Source organism: Cuculus canorus, chromosome 3 (genome assembly GCF_017976375.1).
Source record: "Cuculus canorus isolate bCucCan1 chromosome 3, bCucCan1.pri, whole genome shotgun sequence".
Lineage (NCBI taxonomy): Eukaryota > Metazoa > Chordata > Aves > Cuculiformes > Cuculidae > Cuculus > Cuculus canorus.
Window position 1 is genome coordinate 12,228,202 of NC_071403.1, and position 25,370 is coordinate 12,253,571.

Here is a 25,370-nt window from a genome sequence, read left to right on the forward strand (position 1 = left end):
AACATTTGGTTTCATGATTCTTCATACTGCCTAGTATGTGCTGCTGTATAGAATGGTTTTCAAAGCTATCATGAATTTTCTTCTTCCTTCCTCATTTACTTCTTATCTTAACACTATTTGTTCTTAAAAGGTATATTTATTTCAACATTTTTTTAATCATAATATCTTGTTTCACCTCTTTTTATTTAACCAAATTATACATATTTCAGGTTTTGAGTGTGATTCTTACTAAATGCTTATTTGTGTAAGAATAATATAATGAAATCTCACATAAGTAGAAATGGCAGTTTTGTTTTTTCTTATATGTTTATGTCCACTTTTTAGCAGATGATAATGTTCAGGCTTAAAAATTAAAATCTTAGTGGGCTTCTGGGAACAATATAAAAAAATAGAAGGAAGTGTTTTGAATGATACACAGAACATACAATTATGCATTACAGCATAACACACAGTTTGAATACAGTGTCTGTGCAGTTACATGATCACTTCAGGAATGACTTAATATGTTCTTTTTTACCAGTAATTTTATTCCCATAAATGTTGGAGTCCTGATTTTCCTTTGCCTGGAACAGGTATACTAAGGTTTGTATTAGACCTTGAAATACATATAACAACTTAAAAGAAAAGTGTGACAATTGTGTGTATGGAAATGTAAAACTTCACTGCACTGTCATGATGTTCTACTGTAAATGGAAGTGGGGAGAGATACATATGTCTCAAAATTTGATTTACATATATTACACATAGCATTCATTAGTATTTCAACTTCCTATCCTCTATGTGGATTAAAGCAGGATAATGTTATACTACAAAATTGTTACAATTCTTTAGACATTGAAAAAATAAAACAGACAAACTGAGGTCCTCCTGCTGCCTTGGTATTGCTTTTTTATTTTTTAAGGAAGAAACAGTGATGTCACTGCAGTTTCCTACAATTGAATGACTGGCAGAATTAATTTATATAAATTTATCTGTGTTCTTAAAAATGTTAGCTGAGCCTATCTAGATGTCATTAGGAAGTGTACAACCTGTCCCTCTGTTCCTAGAACTGTGTTTAAAGGACTGTATCGCGTACTAAAGTGTGTCCTCCATTAAGTTTATAAATGATAGAGATATTTAGCAAGTCTAACAAATATCAGGATTATCTACTGTGATAAGAAAATGTTCTGAAAGAGTATATGAAGAGATTCTATATGTATACGTACGCATGCATATACTCATAGATTTGTGTGCATGTCTATTGCTATGCATACATGAAAGTCAGAAGAGACAATGAAGACATCATCATCCAGATGATAGAGAGTGCTTCCAATAACACTGATGTCAACAAAATTTTGAATGCATTTATTTATTATTAATATGCAAATATAGCCTCTAAATTAAGAAGAAAAAACAACAAACAGATTGAAATTTAATTTTTGCAGGTTTAATTTAAATTTACTGTGAGTTACTAACTTTTGTTACACATCAGAAATCTAACTGTAATTATATGTCTGTCAAGAGTATCTACCTTTTACTGAACAGCTCTGGTACAGTATACTGATTTTCAAATGACAGATCTTACAAAATTAAACACAATTAGAAGAAAAAAGGTGAGAGAATTTAAACTGAAAAATATCATCAACAACAATAAATTGTTCAAGAAATTTTAATTATCTAAATGTACATGCTAGATATTTAAAAAATCAAACTTACAATTAAAGCATATGTCTAATAAAACAGTCTTGAAAAAAAACCAGAGAACAAGTCCAAGACTGCATAAGTTCATAAGAATTAACATCAGAAAGAAAGTGGAAGTTACACGATAATAATAAAAGAGCCTAACAAGTAAAAGTGGAAATCTGTGACAAAAATAGAGGCACAGGAAGTTTTAAAGTATAAAAGTAAACAAACATAGTGAGGTAGCTTGACTCTGGCTGACAGGTAAACCCTCATCGGGTCATTTACTTACTCCGTTCCAGTGGGATGGGAGAGAGCACTGGAATGGCTAAAGTAAGAAAACTGGTGGGTCACAATAATACAGCTTAATAAGTGACAAAAAGAAGACTCAACCCCCCCCCAAATGATGCAAAGGCAGTCACTCTCCACCTCCCATCAGAGCAGACCAATCCCCAATTGTCATCCCTCAGCTGTCTCTGAGCAACAGCTACTTTAAAATAACTTCCCCACAGCTTTTATTGTTGAGCACATCATTCGGTATGAGATGCCCCTTTGGTCAGCTGGGCTCGAGCGTCCCAGCTATGTCCCCTCCCAGCCTCTTGGCCCAACCCCAGCCTACTCACTTGCAGGGCAGAGTGAGAAACAAGAGATGACCCTGCTCGGCAATAGCTAAAACTTCTCTGTGTTATCAACAGTGCTTTGGTCATAAGTCAAAACCACAGCACTATATAGACTGCTATGAAGAAGATTAACTTAATCTCAATGAGATTCAATGCACAAGGCCAATCAGTTCCTTATTTGGGAGTAATACTCTTTAATGACTCTTTTTTTTTTTTTCTTCAGTCTTTCTTTTCTAGTCTTTCTGTTCTGGTAATGAGCAGGTCAGGGACTCTTTTGAGTTATAGCTTTCTCAGTTCCAAATAATGAACAATAACGAGTCTTCTGTTTTGTTGTTTTTAATTCCACCCACACACCTCCCCACTCAACAAAAAGGTGTCAGAGAAAAGGAATAAGGTACTGAAGGTAATGATAGACAACTTTTTTTCACATTTTCAGGTTCCAGACCTGCTGGAGGGTATGGATGGTATTCTATGCAGAAAGGATGGGCTACATATTTGTTTTCTAGATTCTCTCCTAGGTCCCCTAATGGGACAGTTTTTGCTTAGCTTTGTTATTGTCTTTCCTCTTTCATCCTCTTAGGTTAAGGCTAGGGCTGATCGGCATTCTTCTGTTGTACTATCATAATTGATTTTCATCTGATGTTTTTGCTGATATAGAACACAAAATTCTAGCAACCACCCCCCTATAGGTATGTATGAGTTTCATGAGGACATAATAATTTGTTTAATAAGTTATTTCATAAATCTTAGAAAGCTTAACTAAGTGCCAATCTTTTCTGTACCAGGCTTAAATAGCATGATACAGATTTACTGGGTAGGAGAGAGGAAGGACAGGTTAACCACTACACTGCAGAATGAAAAGAAAAGAATGACATAAGAAGATTATCTTTTCTACTTCCTGATTTTGGAAATACTTTAAAATACTTCTTTGTTGGATTTTTTTCTTTTTTTAATAAAAGAGGGTTTTCATAACTTCTGCCAATCTTAGAACTGTCAACCACAAAAGCTGCTCTATCACTCCCTCTTCTCAGCAGGAGAGAGCAGAACAAATATAACAAAAGGCTTGGACAGGACAAAAGATAAGGACAGGGAGAGATCATTCACCAATTACTGTTAGGGGAAAACCAGACTCTACTTGGCAAAATCAATTTGTTGCAAATTAAATCAGACTAATACGATGAGAAATGAAAATTAAATCTTAAATCAGCTTCCCTCCATGCATCCCTTATTCCCGGGCTTAACTTTACTCTTGAATCCTCTACCTCCTCCCTGCCACTGGAATAGAGGGATGGGGAAGGGGAGTTGCAGTCAGTTCATCAGAAGTTGTCACTGCTCCTTCCTCCTTCAGGGAAGGACTCTTCACCCTCTTCCCCTGCTCCAGCAGGGGGGTTCCTCCTATGGGAGACAGTCCTCCACGAACTTTTCCAGTGTGAAGCCTTCCCACAGGCTGCAGTTCTTCATGAACTCCGGCATGGGTCCTTTCCACAGGATGCAGTCCTGTGGGAACAGACTGCACCAGCGTGGGTCCCCCTCCATGTCACAAGTCCTACCCACAAACTTGTTCTGGCATCAGCTCCTCTCTCCACAAGATGACAAGTCCTGCCAGGAGCCGACTCTAACATGGGCTTCCCACAGGGTCAAAGCCTCATTTGTACATCCATCTGCTCTGGCATGGGGTCTTCCATGGCCTGCAGGGGAATTGCCTCCCCTATCATGGTCTTCACCACAGGCTTCAGGATGAAACTCTGCTCTAGCACCTGAAGCACCTCTCCTTCCCCTCCTTCTTAAGAGATCTTGGTGTCTGCAGAGATATTTCTTTCACATATTGACCAGCTATCTATAAACGTCAGGAAGAACTTCTAGGAAGGACCTCTAAAGACGTTCCCTGAAAGTAACTTCCTTCAAGTTACTGCTTTTGCAAAAGCAGGTATGTGGCATGTCCTGAGGAGCCATCTGCATAACAACTGCTGCTCCAACACCTCTGACTGTTAGCAGAATCAAGTCTTCCTGGACAAAGAATCAGCACTGATATCTCATGGATGTGACTGCCCGTAGAAGTTTAATTTAAAACTTTGCAAAAGAGATAATATTATATGTGAATATATTAACCTTTGTTTCCCTAAAATATTTAGCCCAATAACTACTGTCTTCAAGTAGCTCTGTTTTACATATTTGCTATATGTGCACTCAAAGCATCTTCTGTAAGTGGTAGACTGCTGAACAGCATTTCTACATCTGATCAGATGAAACTGTTTAGAAAGGATGCAATCCCAGTATAAGTTATGATATTAGAGGCATATGAAAACTGCATGACTTACAAATTATAAATGAATTGTAACTTGGACTGAGAAATTGATAACAGGAATTTTAAGTTACACACAGGGCAACGTTTTTGGTAAGCTAAGCAACATTATATTGTAAAAAATTCAAGACTTCCTTATACAACTTTCAAATCAAAGCAAAAAAAAAATATTAATGAAAAATCTGTTAGGAGTGATTGTTTAATAGCAGCGTGAAGGACTGAATGACTTCCTAAACATTTCCCATCTGTAATATTGATGATTCACTTTATTTTTTGAGCCACAGCATGCAACATTTTTCCTGAGGTCTCTTCCTGAAGTAAAAACTTTCATGTGTAAGATTCTACTTCATAATAACGGTTGCTGGGAAGGTTTGAAAGAAAGCACAATCTTATTTCATGGTACAGTAAACTTTAATAACAGCAAACCTCCCAAAAAGGAAGAATTTGATTTACAATTTTTCCATGTGCAAGTTTACTCTTAATCAGAAGTACTGCTCCTTTGATTCAGTGTATTAAGTTGAACAAAAATTGATTCTAGGTTGAAAACATCTATTCAAGCATCTCAGCTGACAGGATCTTCTGCTTTAAAATCAATCTACTTTTGCAATCATGCTCATCATCCACTAATGCCACTGAAAAATAATATTTATGTATTCAATTAGGTGTAGCAGGGATAATACACCACTGAGGCATGAATGGGGATGGGAAACAAGTTGTATACTAAATGTAAGGTTTTGTAAAATACAAAAACATGAGAACATCCTGTTAGAACATGTTAGAACATGTTAGAACATGTTAGAACATGCTGTTAGAACCTAAGAAGCCCCCTGTGTGGTCAATGTAGTGGTTCATCTAGCCTGGAAATGTCTAAAAGCAGAAAAGAGAGGTTATTTAGGGAGAGCATATTAGCTTAGCCACTTCCAGTACTCTCTTCCCTTTGAAACCTCCAAGCATTCAGCTGTATTAAAGAAGTCAGAGGATCTTTTCCTATCCACTGACAGCCTTTTTTGTTGTGAATTTGTCTAATCCCTTACCAAACCTTTTTAAAGAAATTCTCTAGCTACATCACATTTCTGCAGCAACAAATTAAGAAATGTAATGCCATCTGTTAAAAGTTCTTCTACATGTTTTAGTCCAAAATCCCACTAGGTTCTTCAAATGCCTTCTTGCTTTTTGTGAACAGAGTTTGGAGAACAACAATTCTGTTTTCAGCTCAGCCTTTCTTTCATTATTTTCTTTCTTAAGTTTCCTCTCTTTACCCTATACTTTTCTTCTACAGACTCAAAGGGACTTTGTTTTTTCATAAGGCAGTTGCTCTATTCCATTAATCACTTTTGTTGACTTTCTGATTACATGCTAAAAATCTAGCATCTTTTAGATATCCTTAAATATCAGATTATCTGGGGAGAAGTTATGAACTTTAAAGAGTGATTCCTCATTTCTTGCTCAAACTGCACTTCTTTAGTTTAACATTTCAAGGCAACATTTCCAGATAATAGACTGCTGTTGTAATGAACTTTTTACTACACCACTTTAGAGCTTGTTTTTCTTTTTGTTTTTCCCCCTATTAAAATTCAGTGTAGATAAGAAGTCATTTCCCAGTGGAAAGCTAAATTAACATATGAGAAAAGTGATATTTGAGATGTTTTAAAATATTAATACAAATTCTGACTTTGGAAAAGAATTGTTTGATAAAAGCTGACACTCTAATAAAGTTTATGGAGACTTTTAGATATGGCTGAAATGCTTGCAGTCTTAAAGACTATATGTATTCACAGGTAATTCAATACAAATTCAACATAGAGTATTACATTTGTAAAATACGCATAAAATTGGGCAAAGATTCCTTATTTAGCAATAGAACCACAAGGTAACCTATGTTGCAATTGACTTCAGGCTATCTAGTCTAATCCTCACTGACAGGAAGACTGGCTAGATCAGGCAGTTCAGGGAACCATTCAGTCAAGATCTGATTATGTTTTCAGGGACAGAGACTCCACAAGCTTTCCAGACAACTTGTTCCAGTACTTAACGACCTTCATAGTGTTTTTTCCACCTAATATCTAATGAGACTTCTCCTGTATTCCAACATCTGTGCATTGCCTCTTGCCCTGCTACAAGTTTCGCCTCTGACAAAAGCCTTGCTTTGTATTCCCTGTGCTCTCCCAGGAGGTAGCTGTAAACTCCAATAACTTCTTCTCTTAGCCTTTTCTTCAGGCTGAACAGGTTCAGTTCCTCAGCCTCTCTTTCTACAAAAGTTTCTCAGGCCTCCGGCCATCTTCATGGTTCTTTGCTGGACTTGCTCCAGCATGGCCATGTTGTTTTAGTGGAGAAAACAAAACTTAAGCACAGGCAGATGGAAATCACGAGTAGAAAAAAAATAATCTCCAGCCTCGCTAGCTACACTCTTCCTGATGTAGCACAGGATGTTTTTTTGCCACAAGGACACATGGCTGGCTCACCTTCTAGTTGTTGAACACCAGGACTCCCAAGTAATCATTTTGCAAAGCTGCTTCCCAGCCAATTGGCCACCAGGTAAATGGGATTATTCTTCCAGACCTGCGGGATTTGCGGTTTTGTTTGCTGAATTCTGTGAGATTCCTGTTGACCTGCTTCTTCAGCCTGTCAAAGTCCCTCTGAAAATAAACCCTAGCCTTCAGCATATCTACCATTCTCCCCAATTTTATATCACCTGTCGACTTCCTCAGAATGTAACCCATTGTCTAAGTCACTAATAAAAACACTAGACAGACCTACCTAAGCCTTTGTATTTTGTTGAAAAGATTGGAGAAAACACCACACGGCCCTCCAGGCACTTTACTTTTCCTAGTGCTCTATAGTAACTCTACAGTTCCAGATTTCCCTTGGTAATACTGTTGGTTCCCATTTGGGTGGGCAACCAGTAATAGCAGTCTGAGGGCAAACTGAATATCATCAGTGTCTCCGAAGGATCTGAGGTCCAAGCCCCCAACAAATAACAAAATTTCCAAGAGATGAAGACAAGTGAGCAGATGGGTTCCTCCACCCCCTGCAGAAAGAGATCTCCTCTATTACCCACCACTTGTCCTTGGTGCAGGGAGTTGGTTCCATTGGCCTCAGTGCCTTCTCTGGTAGATACGCATTGTCCTCACCTATTCTCAGGGCACTGTACCTCTTAAGTAATTGCAGGTGTGTAGGTGAAGAAGGAATATTCCTTCTGTTGCTACAGTCACATATTTCCAATAGCACCAGTCTTGGGCAACTCCGTGCACTATTCTTTTCATCATAATCTGTAGCTGTCCATCCTTCCTTCCATCACTTGGTTCAGGCTTTTACCTCTACAACTTATGTTGAAAGACCTTATTGATTTCCTGCATTCATTCTCTGCGGCAACGTGCAGTCTGCTCAACGCTTTCGCAGGTGAGGCCACCATCACCCTCACTCCAGAAACAGATATTGTCTGCAGCCTAAAGCCTACATGCCAACATCATGCTTCAGAGTACTGCCTGCATCAAAGCTTCAGTTTTGCTTGGAGTATTTTCTTCAGCTGATGCTGAAGACTGTCTCATAACACATTACCACCATCACTGCGTAAGTCTTAGCCTTGAGCATAGCTTCAAGGACCATCTTGCAACAACTGACTGGCCTCTATTTTCTGCTTTTCGGGAACTGTGCTTCTATCTACCAGATTTGTATCTGTTCCCCAAACTTCAGCTGAGTAGTTGCTCAGCGCTCCCTGATTACAGTCAGCTGAATACAGTGTGTTTAGGCAGCCCTAAAAAAGAAACAGGTAACAAGAAAAGCCTTCCACCAGTTATTGCTCATGCAATGTAGCAGCCTGCTAGCACATGTTGCTCCAAAAGGAAGATCCCAGAAGACATTTCCAGCATTTAATTGAAGAAACCTGGAAACTGCTATGACAACTGTTTCATCTGTGTTACCTGCTTACTGTCCTTATGATACATAATCGTTATATATAAAGTCTTCTTTATTTATAAATCTCCTAGATTTCTTCTTTCAAATTCAGTACATACATGCATAACCTCATAATTTCCTAATTACCTTCTAAATCATTAATTTTCTTCCTGTATTTTGTAGGTATGTTAATTCTTCACAAAGAATGTACCTAGCAAGTGTTCAGAAATAGTCATGGAAAATTATATATATAGTCTGAAAATTAATGTGTACTTCTTACAGCATTTTAATAATCATTAAATGAATGTGATCTCATCTTTCCAGTCTTGTAAAGCCAGCAGATGTTTTCAGACTCAATGTCATGTTTGTGATGACACAAAGCAAAATACTGTTTAACAAAATTACACGTAACATTTGTTTTATCCATAGTATTAAAAGTAATGAAATACAGTAACAGACCACAATTTAAAAAGTAGAAGTATTCTATTACATCAACATAGAAGAATCCATACTAAATAACAACAAAACCAACAAAAACATTTAGATATTCTGCATCCTGAAAGTCTACTGGGAGACTTTTAGGTCTTAAAAGAAGTTGTGTGTACATGTATGTGTATGTACATGTATAAGACACACATACATATACTTCTATATGTACTAATATCCATATGTGTTTATGTTCAAGCTATTCTTACGCACATACACTATGATTAAGTGGCAGTGATGGCTGTAAGTGCTATTTCTAAGTCTCACACACCAATAATTTTCAAGCTATTTATACATTAGACTTCAAATAACTTGTATACATCTCTAAACCTCTTGCATAAAAGCATACATAATTCTTATAGGGACATAATTTTAACCAATTCTTTTTCCTACCCACTCTAAGAAAATATTTCTGTCCAAGGAGAAGCTTGATACTTTTACCATTATGTTCCTAACTTTACGTGATCGAACAAGGTTTAATGCAATGTAAGTAACCTAAGGGTATGAAAAACTGCAGCTGAAAAAGTACCGTCATTTCACGTGTTACTTGCTGGTTTCCAGTTAGATGATGACTAGTTGACCCACAATGAATAAAGCAGGGAGGAAAAGTCAATCATTACTCATACTATCCAAGTATCACATGTTTAAAGGAGCTGTTTCTTTTAAGAGATATTACATTCCAATGTATAGAAGATGGCTTATAGTATCAACTTATCTCTATGGAGGAAAAGCCACAATGAAGCATATAAGTTCATATATGTGTGAGATACTTTATATTTGATAGAAATTATGTGTGTCATATGAAGACAGAAAAGTTGATTTAATACTATTGACTTTAGAGACTAAAAGCTTCTCTCAACCCTGAAGTTATTATGATAACTTCTATATAAATTCTCCCCATTTTTTAAATCGATGTAGCAGAAAAAATTAAAAAATAATATTGCTAGTAGAAAAGAGAGATTCTACAGATATGGAAGGAAGAAAATTAACTTTTGCAAAGACTTAGAGATTCAGAATTACTCAGAGATTGTGGGTTGAGTACCACAGGCAGTTAAAGTAGACTTCTAAGCCTTCATCTGAGAGTTTGCAGGGCAGGACTTCTGGTATACAAGTTATATTTTGTGGAAAAATTCTGCTGACACTAGCTATATAGCAATCATAGAGTATGCTTAAAGAATACCTGCTTGCTTCTTCTCACATTTCAAGCAAAATAAATGATTACTTAGTTGTGTGACTGTGTTTCTTTCTTGACTACTGCAGAACATTTCTCACCAAAATATCACCTGACTTCTTACCTGGCAAACAGCTACAGTAAAATTCACCAATCAAATCATGGCATTGGCCTCCATTTTCACAGGGCTTGAAGGAACATTCATCAATATTGGTGGAACAGTTTTTGTCTGACAGAAAAGAAAATTAAACATTAAAACTATAAATCATGCTGGGTTGGGGAAAACAGAAAAGCTACTTCACAGGGCAAGCGACAACTGCATAATTTAACTTTTTTAGGTTGGAAACACTATTTTATTTCTGCTTGACAGCTTTAGAAATAGAGATATTCATAGATCATTGCTGATGGTTAACAAATTAAATATTTTAAAGAAATAAGTATGAGCTACATTTGTAAATTTATTCTTTATGTATTCTAGTGTTCCATCTCAACACTGTAATTGCTAGGATTATATGCCACATGTTAAAAACTATTCTATAAATTTAATAACCTCAGTAATAATAAGAAAAATATCTCTCAAAGTTGCTTCCAATTTTAGATGGTAGAACCAGTTTCTCTGATCTCAACAGAAAACCACAAATTCACTCAACTTTTTCATATTTTTTCTGTATTTAAAAAGAATTAATTGAGCTATAATTCACATTAATTAAAGAACAAAACAAAAAATATAGGAGAACATACAGAAGACATGTGGAAGAGAATATTTAGAATACAATATAAGTAGCTTCTGAAAAAAATTAACTTATTGATCATACCAAAGAATATCTGCAGTCTTTCATCCTCGTATTGTGTACTGCATTGATTTAGAGCAAGCTCTAACCCATTATAAATTACTCTGGGATCTTTATGATCCAAAATTGATGCAAAATCAAAGGACGTGAGCAGAGACTGAGAACTCCCACGAATACCAGAAGCTGCTTCAGTGGCAGAGAGGTAAAAATGTAGCTGTTATTTAAGTGAGTGAGCAGAATGATTATTGTTATTTTACCCAGAAAGTGATGGAATGATCTTTGTATCACTTAAATCAGATATACCAAATAGGTAATGCCTCCCAGGAATCTCAGTCTGAAGAGCTACTGAATGAAAGGATCATGTAGGGTTTCTGATGTCTCCCTTGGACGACCAGAGCTCATATAATCATGGATTCACTTCAGCTATAAACACACAGCTAGGAGGTGGTGTCACCTGACAGTTTTGTCTTCCTTAATCATATGATATGATCTTTAAGCTAATGCATAGAAGTAAGGTGTACACAAAAGTCAAAACTCAATGGGCAGGAGAGGAACCGATAGGAGGACAGAGGAAGGAAAAACCTACGCTGTACAGCTTCTCTAATAACATTATTTTGAAAAGGCTTTAAGGGGAATGAAGCAGAAGCCCGTAGACAGGATAAATATAGAATCTAAATAAGATTAAAAGTATGTAGGAAATAATACATACTCACAGATAATCTACTGTATTTAATGATTCACTGCAGATCACAAATCCAGTAAAACTAAATGAATGAATGCTTAGGCTCAAAAGGTTTTACTTGGTTGGTTGGTTGGTCGGTTGGTTAACATCTTAAATAAATAAAAGAACTAGCAGAATCTTTAAGAACTAAGGTTGAAGTGGTTTACCACAGAGCGGTAAACTTTGTACCAAAACATTATTTTGGAAAGGAATCATCATTCAAAACTTCAAGGATTTTTGAATGCACTATTGGCAATTTTTTTATGCAATAGCAGAAAAGAGAATTACAAGCAGATTTTCTGGGATTTGGTATTATGTAAAAGGGAAACACAGTTTATAAATATGAAGAAAGGAATGTGAAGAACTTAGATGAAAACAATCAAGATCCATGGGAAGGGAGATGAGAAGAAGGTAAACAATATGATAACAAAAAATGACAGAAATATAATAACAGAAAAATGATAAAGAATGCAGAAAATTTCTCATGAGGAAACGGATGAAAGGCTGAACTAAAGTAAAAAAGTAATTAAGAAATTTGCTGTTCTTTTTAAGTAGACAAGGACAAACTCTTTTTGTGAGAGAAAGACTCCGGGTGTATGACACTGGAGACCAGCTTGGCACTTCCTGCTTTTCAAAGGATGAAAATACACAACTAACAAAAAAATAAGTCAGGTTACTAATGATAACCTAAGTATGTAGACATGAAATTAGAGCAGCTAAGGCACTGAATAAGACGTAGCTGTCATGAGATGATCAGGGTAACAAGAAGTCATGCTGTAAGTACTCCAGCATTAATGATGAAGGAAAGGTATGGTTTGCCAATCAACGGAGAAGGATGGCTAGTGACAACAATAATCATGCCAAATTGTTCAATGCTTCCTTTGTTTCAATCATCAGTAAAATGTGAGCTGCAAACAGATTGTTATAATTGACACTTATGATTAAAGGATGAAACTTCAGTGTTGAATAAAAAAGGCAGGCTGGAGAATATCAGATGACTTAGATGTTCCTGTAGGCTGATCTGATGAACTTCACCATCGGGTACTGGTTGATAAAAAACCTCAGTGGTTACAGAAGACAGGCAAAGCACCTGAAGGCTCAATAAATTCAGCCTTTAAAAAGGAGTGAAAGACAGAGCTGTGAAATTATAGATCCACTTATGCAACTTCAGTTCCTGGAGGAAATATGGAAAAAAGTTACTAAAGTCATTACTTGTAGGAAAGTAATTTATAAAAAAATGAGCCTTACATAAGCAAACTAATTCCTTTCTACACTAGACTGACAGGCTGTGTGGATAAAAAAAGAAGAAAAAGTAGCATATGTCACAGTCCTTGATTTCACTGTTTCTGCCGTGCTCACATGCAAAATCCTAAAAACTAGACTAGATATGAACTACAAGAGAATATTATAAGCTGAGTGTAAATTGTTGGAAAGCCATACTCATACGTTAGTTATCAGTAGTTTTACTACAAAAATGGATTAATTAATTGTGCAGATTCTGAAATGGATCTACTATCCATCTAGTTCCACTCAATTTTTCCACAACAGTCTGGATGCTGAACAACAGAGTGAGTTCATTGAGAGCAACACAGAAGGGAACACTGTAGCACAGGTTTAGAAGTTCTGACAATTTTTGACAAACTGGAAACAGTTTGTAATATCAAATGTTATCCAATCAGAATGAGTAAAAGATACCATAATACAGCAAATCACAAGTTAAGTAGGAGAAAAGCACAGACTTTTTTTTCATATCATATAGCGTACTCGGATATATAAAAAGGAACGTAGCCAGTTGAAAGCGTATAGCCGTACCATTCTTATCTTGTTGGAGTAAAGCTGCATTTGGAGTGCTTTGCGCTATGCAAGGAACTACCTTCAAGATAAATGTGGACCAAATAAAGACAGTCCAGATGAACACGACAGGAATGACAAAGAACTCAAAAGCCTGACTTCTTAGGATAAACAAAATGAATGGGGCTGTAAAGCCCGAATAAGAAAGATTTGAATAGAAATGTGATGGTAATCATAAAATAAGAAAAAGCTTTTGCAAATGTCTTTAGTTCTCTGTGTTTATAGCAGACAGGATAAGAAGTAATGCATTTAAACTGCAGTGAAAGTCAGATTAGACAATAAGGAACTCCTTCTAATGGTTAGTATAACAACAAACTGGAAAGATTGCCTGAGGAAAATAAGGAATGGTATTGGGACTTCTTTAAGGTGAGACAAACATATGTGAGAATGACATAGTATAGTATATGTTTTCCGATGGGGTGAAGATGGAATAGATGATCTTTAGAGTTCTAGTGTTATGATTATGTATTTTATAGGGCATACACACTGTTTCTAAGACTGAAGAAGGTCCAAAGGCTTTTATGTTCATGTAGTGAGTTGGATTGTCTGGAATTTTGCTTTGCTTCATGGTAAAGATCTTAAGTTACTCAGAGTGTGATAACAGAGCTCCCACTTTGGAACCTAGTGCTTCTATCCAAATCTGTGTCTCCACTTTATCTCTCCATCAAAATGCATTTCTGTATCAGAGAAGACAGAAGTGAGCCCAGACATGAAACAGGTAAGACAAGCAGAGGATGAAAATATTAACAGTAGCAGGCAGAGTCCTTATGCGCTCATAAGTGTATATGTTTAAAAGTATAAAAGGATAGAAAGTCCTTCCTCTACAAGGAAAGCAGTACAGCTATTGGCACCTTCAATCTATATTCACACCTCAATTCTTTCTCAGGAGAATATCATAATGAGACAGATGAGGCATGTCATACTTCCCCAAACATCTTTTTCTGTAGGTGAATGTGAAAAGCCCTTACTCTATTATTTTAACACTAACTTTTAAACAGACTCTGCATTTCCACTCTCACTTCCTTTCCTGTATTTGTCTCCTACAGAAGACCAAGTATATGCACTGACTGAAACCTTGTGATAACTTCTGTTTAGTTAAACAGTACATTTTTCAATGTACTGTAGGTCACTTCTGGTCACTTGAAGTTGCCAGATATAAGCAAAGAAGAAGATATGTAGCTTATAGCTACTGAACTGTAGCTGAACTATATGTGAGGAAACAACAAATGTGATTTAAAAAGGGCTGCTGAAGACCTGAGCATATGAGCCCTATTGCAGTGCTGTGAAAAAAAAAAAATAAAAAAGAAAAATCTCAGATGTATTTAAAAAAAACAAGAAGGAATATTTATGTGTAAAATACCTCTGCATAAAACATTGACTACGATGTTCCATATTTAAAAATAAGTGGGAAGGGCGCATGAAAAGCAACACAATTTATTCAGCAACTAAAGAAAGCATGCTGTCGGCAAAGGCTTAAAGAGCTCCATCTGTTTCATTTAGAATAAACGAAAACAAGAAGTGAGTTGATTACAGTGTGCAAGTGTCTTCACAAAGAGAAAATACTTGGTTAGCAAGAAGCTTTTTCATTCTGTGTAGAAAAGGTAATGAGATGCAATAGCTCAAAGTTGAAGACAAAAATTTAAATAAAATATTTAATATAAACTTCTAAATCTGATGGTGATTACTATGAGAAAAAAATGCTGATGAAATTCTGACTTCTCTTCATGCATTTAAATCAGGATTGAACACTTTTCAATTGATTGTGTGCTTTAACCAAAACTAAGTAATTGAGTTCAGTGCGAGGTGAGGTGTTGGTCTCTTCTCCCAAATAACAAGCAATAGGACAAGAGGAAATGCCCTCAAGTTGCAACAGGGGAGGTTTAGACTAAATGTTAGGAAAAATTACTTCACTGAAAGGGTTGTCAAGAATTGGAACAGGTTAAAAAGAGTGCAAGTGTTGTGCTTAGGGACATGGTTTAGTGGTGAACTTGGCAGAATATACTTTCTAACACATATAACCAGCCATCTAGGGGTTGTTAAATAAGTTCTTTCCTGGATAAATGTCAGGACAGTTCTGTGAATGGATATATATTCCTGTGACAGCAATAGCCCACCCCAAGGCAGCTGTGCTCTGTAACATCACTGTCACCATGTTAAATGTGTATGTCTTGTCCTTATTCGTTCTGGAGGTTCTCGGGAAAACTGGCTGTGAGATGCTGCTCCGGTGCTACCGCAGCAAATAATCTATGCGATTCTGCTTCCTCGTCTGACTGCAGTAGTGCCAAGGAAAAAAAAAAATCTTGTGAAAGTTACATAAACAGGTTTAAAAACATCACTTCACATTTAACAGTTATCCCCTCCCGCCTGAAGACTCCTCAGGTCTGAGCAAGCCGTAACCTCTGGTTGATGAACTGTTTGAGTGAAGACAGTCAAGCTGTGGGGTGATCCCTCCTTTATCGCCACTGCAGCGCTGTAGCCCAATGCATACAACATTGCAATTCCTACCATGAGGCCACATGTTTGGGGTCAAGCAGGTCCCAGAGACCTCAGGACTTGTCTACTAGCCTCCTTTGTGGACCTTTTGTCATTTGTTTTAGTCTTCCTTAATCTTGTATAATTGCATCACGTTATGCTTATAGTTAACGAGATGTAGACAGGAATTATAAGTAATTATGCTGTGTAGACCCTAGAGTAGGGCTGTAGCGTGAAGAAGTACTGAGAAGAAAGCAGAGAGAAGGTGCATTTATAGAATGGTGCTGGAAACTCCAAGGCTTTTAACAGCTCACCTGTGCTGGTTACTGGTAGTGCAGCAAACACAGGAGCTGGGCAAAAACAATGTTAGGAATAACAAAACAGACAAAGAAAAAATGCTTAACATACATAAAATGCCTCAAATATAGCAAAATAAGTAGTTATAGGGTGTTGCAGAACTGAGAAAGCTAAAAAAAAAGAAAAAGAAAAAAATCCCAAAGTGGAAAAATCAACAAGTTACTGAAGATGTCACCAAATATGGCCACTGCTCAGTGCGGCCACATTAAAACCGATATGGTCATCCTTTTTGTAATATGTCTGTGTCAAAGAAGAGGGTCCGCAAAGGTAAACTCTTTCATTTGTTAAAACCACATCCCAGCAAAAACTGGGAAGTATAATTTAGTATAAAAATCTCTGGTGCAATGCTAGTTGCTACTTGAATGGCAGTGCTGAACAACAGACTTATCCCAACACAATGGAATGGAATTTGGTGGATATTTTCAGAAGAGGAACTGCTTCCTATAAAAAAAAATAAAGAAAACCGTTCTTATGTAAGATTCCCCTTCCATTTCTCAGATTCATTAACAGAATATTTGGGATGGATCGAAAAGTTGGCTGGAAGCAGATTTTCTTAAATTGCAGTTCATTCACTGATCGTTCATGTCATAACAGAAAATTTAGTGCTAACATAATAAAAATCTTGATCCAGTAGGAAATTCTGTCTTTATATTCATGTTTTCTTTTTACAAATGCAAAAAGTTTCTTTTTACAGATGTAAAAAGTAAAAATTGTGCTCACCCTGCTGGTGTGTTACTGTTCATGGTATGATGTCATTCATAGCCTTAACTGTTTAGAATATAAATAGAAATCACTTGCAAAGAAAAGGAGAAAAGAGAAATACTTTATAAAAATCCTTAGAGTAAAGGAAAAAAATTACTTAATTTCTCACAGTAACTCAGGAAGACAAAAATTTCAGCCATTTTTACCAGAGTCTGCTGCGTGCGCTTTAATCACTGTACGAGCTTTTCTAGATATGATTGCTTTTCATATTTTCAGTTTTTATTCAGCAACCAACAACATTTTTTGTATTGAAAAAAAGCCTAATCATATTGAATGATTATGTTCCAATTTTTCTAAAAATAATTAGATACAGTCATACTTACAGTGACATCAGTGTGATCTTCATACATTATATTATGCATGGTGATTGGCATCACAATTGGAAAAAAACTATTACATCTAAAATACAGGGGATAAACTAAAATACGAAAGTAATCTCATAACACTTCCAGTGGAGCAATGATAAAGTAAATTCCATATAAACTAATTAAATTTTTCATTGAACTACTAACTTATCTTTTTTTTCAGAAAGTTCCAACTGTTAATATTCACCTTCTATTTTAAACAGACTGTGCTCAGTATTTATAGAAGGAAAACTACTGGGAAAATATACTATTTGATTTCTTACAAAAAAAACCAAAAACCCCATAAAACTTTATTTTTTTAGATGACTGGAAAAAACATTGCTACTCAACTATAATTGATTCAGTTTTCCTCCGTGCAATCCAATAGTTTTTATTTATTAGTTTATCAAAATATTTATGTAATGTAATTTGCAGCATGATGAAACTTAAACAGACCTTTCTGCACTCTAATGATCCTTGTCTTTTTTTTCACTCAGTGTTCTAACCTGAATTTCTTCCAGGGGAAACAGGTACAGTTACGCATTAAACACGATGATAAACATTTTCTAATAACCACAGAAATACATATTGAATACATTTCCATGTATGCATAAATACTGTCTATTTTCAGTCGTGTTAAGTTTGCACACTTAACTGTGGGAAACCCACCTTCTGGCGCGTTCCTGAGTACCAGCAGCCCATTGCTACTGTCTTAGCTGAGCAGGGGGAAAGGCAGTCAACCTTTTGCTCGTGTCACCACTGGCCTGCCATGAGTCAGAGCTCTGCTGGCCAGGAGCAGGGGGAAGGATACTGCCCTCTTCAGTCTTCATCTTCTAGATTTTACATTGGTTTGAAAACCCTGAGGTTTTTGACTACAGATCAGACACGGGCACGTTGTTCATATGAACTCAGTCATTAAGGGACAGCAGAGAAAAGAATGCCTGCCTGTTGGGTTATTTTGCAAAGGCCGTTCATGTGGAGCAATAATCTGATGCATGAGATGCAAGCGAAACTGAGGATCTGTGACTGACTCTGAAGATGGGTAAGCATCAACAGATTTCTTACTTTTGAGTTGTTGAGGATCGAAGTGGAGATGATTAGCCTGGAATGGAGGATAGGGTGACTCAACGATTTAAAAGTTTGCGGTGGTCTTGATATTAACTGAAAACATCTGGGTCAGCCTAAAGCTGACTAAAATAGAACAGCTCTTGCAGGCTTAGTAAAAACAAAGCTTAGAAAACTAGAAAAAGAATGAACAGAAAAAGATTTTTGAAATTACAAAAAAAAGAAAGGCATCACCTTTTGCTTCCTGATGGAGTAAGTTGAGCTAGAAGACACCACATAACCTTTCATAATTTTGGTTTTCAGATGTTCCATTTTTCAGGGACTACATGTTTTGCCACAATAGCTACTACAGGTTTCTGAAAGCTCATATGAGACAAGCCAGAGGAAGTGATATAGATTTGATCTTCAGAAAGCATATTAAAAGGCTTGCAAATGTACTTAGTCTGTTGTCTGTTGTGTTAAGCCTGAGGATTTATTTAAGTCAACATGTGACTGATGGTAGATTTTGACTGTTGATTCATATTGTCTAAACTATGAATCTGTTATCTGGTGTGCAATAAGCCAATAACTACATCACTGAGGGAGAGATTATTTAGGCAGATTTGTGCAAATCCTGGGTGCTTGGAGGTTGCTGGTTTGATTTTTTGGGTTTTTTTTTCCTCAAATCAAGCATGTCTCAAGGCGTTTGTCACCATCATTTATACACAAACTTAGCAAAGCTATATATTATTCATTGTGCATGTAATCGTATATTTAGACATAATTATAATAAATGCCAAGTCATTCCTTGCACTTTCTGTGCTTGTCCCAATGTGTTTTTTAGGAGTCTTTAGTAGCCAGTACCCTAAAAATGACCTATTGAGTTGACCCACTGGTCAACACCTCCCTGTCTCCTGCCAGTCTCCTCCCAATTATCAGCAGTATCTCTAAACCGTGGTATCTCTAAATCGCTAGCTTGGAACTTCTTTATTTAATTAAATGTCCAGCTCCCCTTTCAAAAGTCATGCTAATAAATTGCACTGTTATCTAACCATACAGCTGAACAAACTTTAACTCCCTAGCACTATAATTACAAAAGATAATAATTAATTGGGATCCATCTTATGTAAGTCTCCTGCCTATCTGATGATCCTAAGATATTCTTTTCAAGATATTAAAAATATCAGGGGCTTTTAGCAACCTTACTGCTTCTGGTTAATGACAAACATGAATGAGACAGGCAAAACCTAGAACAAGGATCATGTTACACTTAGAAAGTTCATATCAACCATGATATAAATGAGAAAGACTAAAAATCTCCTGCAGATAAATTACAACAAAATTCAGTGCTAAATGCTAAAGTAAAAAACACTTTTGAATAATATATATATATTTTTTTAATCCAGTGTTCACTGGTGTCACCTCACTAGCATAGGGATCACCTCTGCACTCAGGCACGTGCACGGTTTTGAAATTCATTTAATTAATAATCTCTCCTAAAAATCAAAATAGACAAAGGTTTTAAAATGGATGAAACATAATCCTGACACTTATTTGAGATGAAAAAAAACATGCCTTCTCCTCCCAGAGCACTGATTCATTAAATTCTTGAGTTCCAGTGACTTATCAACACTACCAGAAGAAATCCATCCAAATAATGAAAACAGTCAGTTACCGTCTTCCATAAAATTGCCTCCCCCTTCTCCATCACTGGTAAATGACATATCAGCCTACGTGATTGATGCTTTGATTCAAGGTATCTTACTACCCAATATACTAAAGGTATCCTACTGCTCAATAATAAAAATTCCCTACTTCACCTATCTTCAGGTCTGATAATGCCCAGAATTACCTATTCTGGATGTGCTGAGCAAATAATTTATCTGATTTCTGAGGTTTGACAGGTTATCAGACCCTGAACTGTCTTTACCTATTTCAACTGCCAGATGTTCTTGAAACCCCTCTAATACACAAAATCAAACAAAAGATTGTGAGGGAAAGAGGTGGCAGTGCTGCCATCTGTCCATTTGTCCAGTAGGTCTTTACTATGTGATAATTACAGTACTCCCGTGTATGCTGACTCCCACAAGAGGGCATTTGAGAGCAAGCTTTGATTTAACAGAGAGAGAAAGGAAGTCTTTTCTTTGCCTTTCTCCAGAGCTGCTCTTTCCATCTGCCTATCTCGCTCAGAGTAAGGGAAATTCCAAGCAGCAAGTTGCAAAGCTGCCAGCATTCAGGTGCTCATGCTTTTAACAATAAAATATACATTTGGGAGCAGAAGCTGCAAGAAAACACTCTGCTCCTCTCAGGATCCCGTCAGTTGCTTTGGGTGTTCCCATCCTGTTCTCTCTATCCAGACCTGTTCCCTGTTGCACGTATAGAGTTGTCTCTTCCCAGCTGTGCTCTCAGGGAAGGAACAAGCTTCTTAGGCTGGAAAGGGTTCCACCGCCTGTGGAAGAACACAGCCAAGGCCATTTTAACAGGCAGCTGTCTCTCTCCTGTCCAATGCTGTCCTTCCAGCAGAGCGTGCATGCACGGTTATGCGACACCAAACCGGTGCCATGCTGCTGGCATGATGCTAGTGAATGTAAGACAAGCAAACAGCTATGCCTGAGGCAGTTTTTGTACCCAATCGGCTCAGATGCTAAAGCTAAGCTTTATTTGGAAATGCTTTTTAACACGCTAGGAAAACAAAAATGTGTTTGAAAGAACTAAAAAGAAAAAAAAAAAATCAGCCCTATACATTTATGGGACTTTTTCTACTTTCATGTCCTTGATGAATACTCAGAAAAATCTTGGATACAAATAAGATGTAGTTAACTGATCTGTTGATGAACTTTCTGTAAGGACTTTTGCCTCCACGTAGTCACAGAAACTGTTGTATCTCAGTAAATAGGGTTTCTGCCCTCAGCAGAGGGAGGCCCAGCTCTGTGCTGGCCTCACCATGGCCTGACTTGGGTGTCTGTGATCGCACCCCTGCACTGAGCCACCCTGATGACCGCTGCCTCCTCTGCTCCAGTTTCAGCTCTGGGGACAGCCCTGCTGGGGAGGGGGATGACCTTCCCTCTCCATCACTGCCCACTGACAAATCATAGCCCTTTGTGTGCCTGGAGCTGAGTGACCCGGGGGGCACTGCCAGGCTGCAGACGGCAGCACGGAAGAAGGATATAGACTGGATGAGAAAGTGTATAAAAATAACCCCAACTGGACCCCTCACCAAGGAGGAAGAAACCTCTACCATGAACATCATCTTTCTGTTGAGAAAAGGCTCAAGATGCTGATGACTAAGGTCTAAACTCCTACACACCTTCTTGAGAAGAGTGAAACTGTCACCTGCAAGACCCAGAGGGACGCTGGAAAGTTGAGCATAGCACTGAAGAATAGATAGATATTAATATGTTCTTCAGTACAATACTTTTGAGTATGCTGTTAATGAAGTTTTTCTACACTCATTATATAAAATGGATTTCTACGTTGCAAAATTATCAACTGGATAAGAAAAAAAAAATCTTACATATACACTGTATTTCCTTTTGCCCTTAAAAATGTTTTGAGTGCATCACTGTGATGATGCCAATATCTGCTTGAGCCATTTACCTAAAGCCTAGAACTCAAGACATGGGATATTATTCTACCACTGTTCGCTTTTCTTAGAAGTCAGAATCTCAAATATTCAGTATTTTGCACCAAAAACTCTCTCTAGGGAGGCTGAAGCAGTTGTTTGAAAGAGCAGACCTAATGACATCCACAATACAAATAGTGTGAGAACAGATGAAAATATTCAGTGTGATCAGGAGGATCCTCATCTCCACTTGCAATTACAGTCAGTAGACTGGCTAATTTGTTTTCTTGTGGGAGCTGTCCTGTCTCACAAAAAACCAGTCAGCGTGAAGTGAGATCAATAGCACATTCATGATGAAAAGTTTCTCATACAGGAAATGCAGGAGAAAATAAAGGCTTTTCCTAATGATCTATTACATAGTCATGTGAACTTCTGTGACTTCAGAATAGGCTTTGTGGTATCCATTAAAATCTGTCCATAATTCACTTTTAGCTGCTTTACTGTTGACAGATCTTGACTCCTTTCAGTCTTGGAATGAACAAATAGGTTATCAGCAAACCATCTGCATCGGTATGAAGGCAGGATATAGTGTTCCTCCGAAGGAGAACATACTCTGTTCCAGGCTTCCTTGGTGACCCTCACGAATTATTTTATAGCTCTGATTCTGTATTATGAACCACATCATATCCTAAAATAGTGTAGCCTATTTTCAAAAGAACAGCTTTTCCTGAATTCCTTAATTCAGACTGTTTGCAACCTACCGCTGAAAAGTTAAATGTTTTCTATTTTGATCCTTGCAGCATTGCGGTAAGAGTTAAATAAATCCTTCCTTTAAAAATTATGCATTACAAATGCTTCTATTTATATGAAAAAATACTTTGTAATGACCTCAATTATTTTTATGATTGACACAGAACAGGCACATACTACGCAAAATCATGAGAACAAAGCCAGTTATCAAAGAAAGAAGAAAAGGAGAATATGATCTCATAGGAAACAGAGCACATCTCAGTTGTGTAATGCTGAATACTATTAGAACATGTTGGCATGGAATAGTAAAATCACAGGCGTCTGTGGGAACTGCAGCTATTATCACTTTCCAGATTCTACATATCTGTGTATCATCTTATGTTCCTTATGTCCCATCTGCCTATTTTTAACCATTGACAAAATATGTATGAGGTGCTTCTGAACTGAGTATCACTGGTGTTACTATCAACCTGAAATGCACTACTTATTTTTCATTTAAATTTGCTTCCTTATCATTCACTGTTCTGCTTGCTTCTTTGACCTTTCATTTCTCCATAATAGATTTCTTTCATTTTTTTTCTTCCCTCTCCTTTGCCAACACTGATTTTGAGCTCTCTGTACATATGTTTGTTTTCTTATTACAACACCCACTGTGTATGATTTCTGAGACCGCCACTGCTTGTCTTCCTGTTTCCACTTATGACTAATGCTGCTCCGTTTGCCTCTCTGAAATCAGCAGCTGAAAGTCAGTGTGTTCCAGTCCCTGGTATCGCAGCGTATTAGTTGCTAAGATGGCATATTTTCTGAGACAGTTTTTATTGATTTCCCTGTGATCTTGTTTCTGCTTCTGGCAGAAAGTAAGGTGATGAAGACTGTTCCTGATGCAAGAACTAGTTTGTAAAACCTGTTACACACACAAATAATTGTGCAATTTATAAGCTATTTATCATAAGGATCTGATGGTATCTTTCTTGAGGAGAACAGAGTCCTCTCGCTGAAACTGTATTTTCATTTCTATCTCAATCAATTACAGCTGTGATACAATCTTCCGAAGACAAACAGCACCAGCTACAGCTATCATTGTTCTCCCATCTTCATAGACTAGGTGCTTTTTAGCAACCCTTTTCCTAGGCAAAATACAGTTTTGCTTTCCATCGGTTAATCAGACAGCATACTCACTGCTTTCAATTCTTTTCATATCAGTAGGGAAATTACAGCTAATGATCAATAGCACAGAACACTGAGTTGGATTTATTTTTCTTAACGCTAAAACAGTGAACAAAATGCAGCTTAAAAGAGCTTGTTTTCATTTCAGAGAAGGAAATGAAAAGTTTAACTATTTAATGTCTTTTCTAGAGTTAAAATAAATCTTACCAGTGAATCCTGGGGGACAAACACAACTGTAGTCTGCAACCAGGTCTAAACAAGTTGAATTGCTTTTACAGAAGCCATAACTGCACTCATCAAAGTTGATTTCACAGTTTAGACCTTCAAATCCTTGGTTGGGAAAAAAAACAAAGAGTCATATATTATTCAGCTATATCTGTGCCTTCTTTTCTAAAGTATGTCTTTGGATCCCTTTTTCTAAAAAATACATTGCTTTCAATTTACTTTAGTAATAAAACTAACTTGAAAGATCTTTCTAAAAGCTTTTTCTGCTCTATCGCTAATAGAAAAATACATTTGACCATCAAATATACTTTAAAAGGAGTTAATAATTGAAAGAACAAATCTAGGATTCAGTATTTTCATTAATCTAGTTGACCTTTTTCTTTAGCAGAGAATTAAGAATCTACATAGCTTCTGCCATTTTGAGGACATTGTAGATGAAGGCAATTGGTGATGAGTTTGGGCATCTAATTATAGTTCTAAAAATCAGTTCTCAAATTGTTACTTCTTTACTTTTTCTCATTTTTTTTTCTTGTGTCACAGTGACTTTTAGCAAACTCAGAAGTCAAGCAGTGTTTTTTTTGTACTTGAAATTGCTGGAGAAACTCCACTCTAGTATCTGACATTTTATGCTCTTGTAAATGTACTCTAATTCATGGTCATGCTACAAAATGACTATCATTAGTGCTGTCACAGGCCATGGCTGCAGGAAGACCATGACTAATGTTAAGCTATCAGCACCCTCAGTGCAAGGCATATTCCCATAATTTCTCAAACTGACCATGGAACCAATTTCCACTGATCCCTGTATCGTAAAACTTTAGAATTACTCTTAGTTCATTAATAATGTATATAGTAACAGTTCTTATTTGCATTTAGAGTTTAATCAGACCCATGTCTCACAGGTAGCAAGTAAGCCACAAAATTATCAATGTAGATCCCGAGATTTATTTTTTTTTTAAACTGGTCAAGCAGGCTAAACTGCATGATGATTTTTTCTAGGTTTCATTTTCAACTGCCTTCCAATAACTATTTTAGCCTCTTATTTAAATTAACTAATGTGTGAGGCTGTACTTTTGAGAATTATTTGTAAAAATTTCTTCTTTTGTGATAAGTTTCTGAACTTATCACCACTAGAATACTTGTACTAATATATATATATCCCTGAAATATTGAAAACTATGAAATCAACTCA

General features: G+C 36.7%; 1 protein-coding gene across 3 annotated transcripts in view; it reads right to left on the reverse strand.

The window, feature by feature from the left end:
* The window catches only part of EYS (eyes shut homolog), an 880,825-nt gene that overhangs the window by 565,636 nt on the left and 289,819 nt on the right, over window positions 1–25,370 (reverse strand). For all 3 annotated transcript variants that reach the window (XM_054063979.1, XM_054063978.1, XM_054063977.1), the window contains exons 14-15: window positions 24,161–24,283; window positions 10,257–10,361 (exon numbers count right to left, since the gene is read on the reverse strand). In XM_054063979.1, coding sequence (XP_053919954.1) covers window positions 10,257–10,361; window positions 24,161–24,283 — 228 coding nt within the window. The remainder of the gene's footprint in view (window positions 1–10,256; window positions 10,362–24,160; window positions 24,284–25,370) is intronic.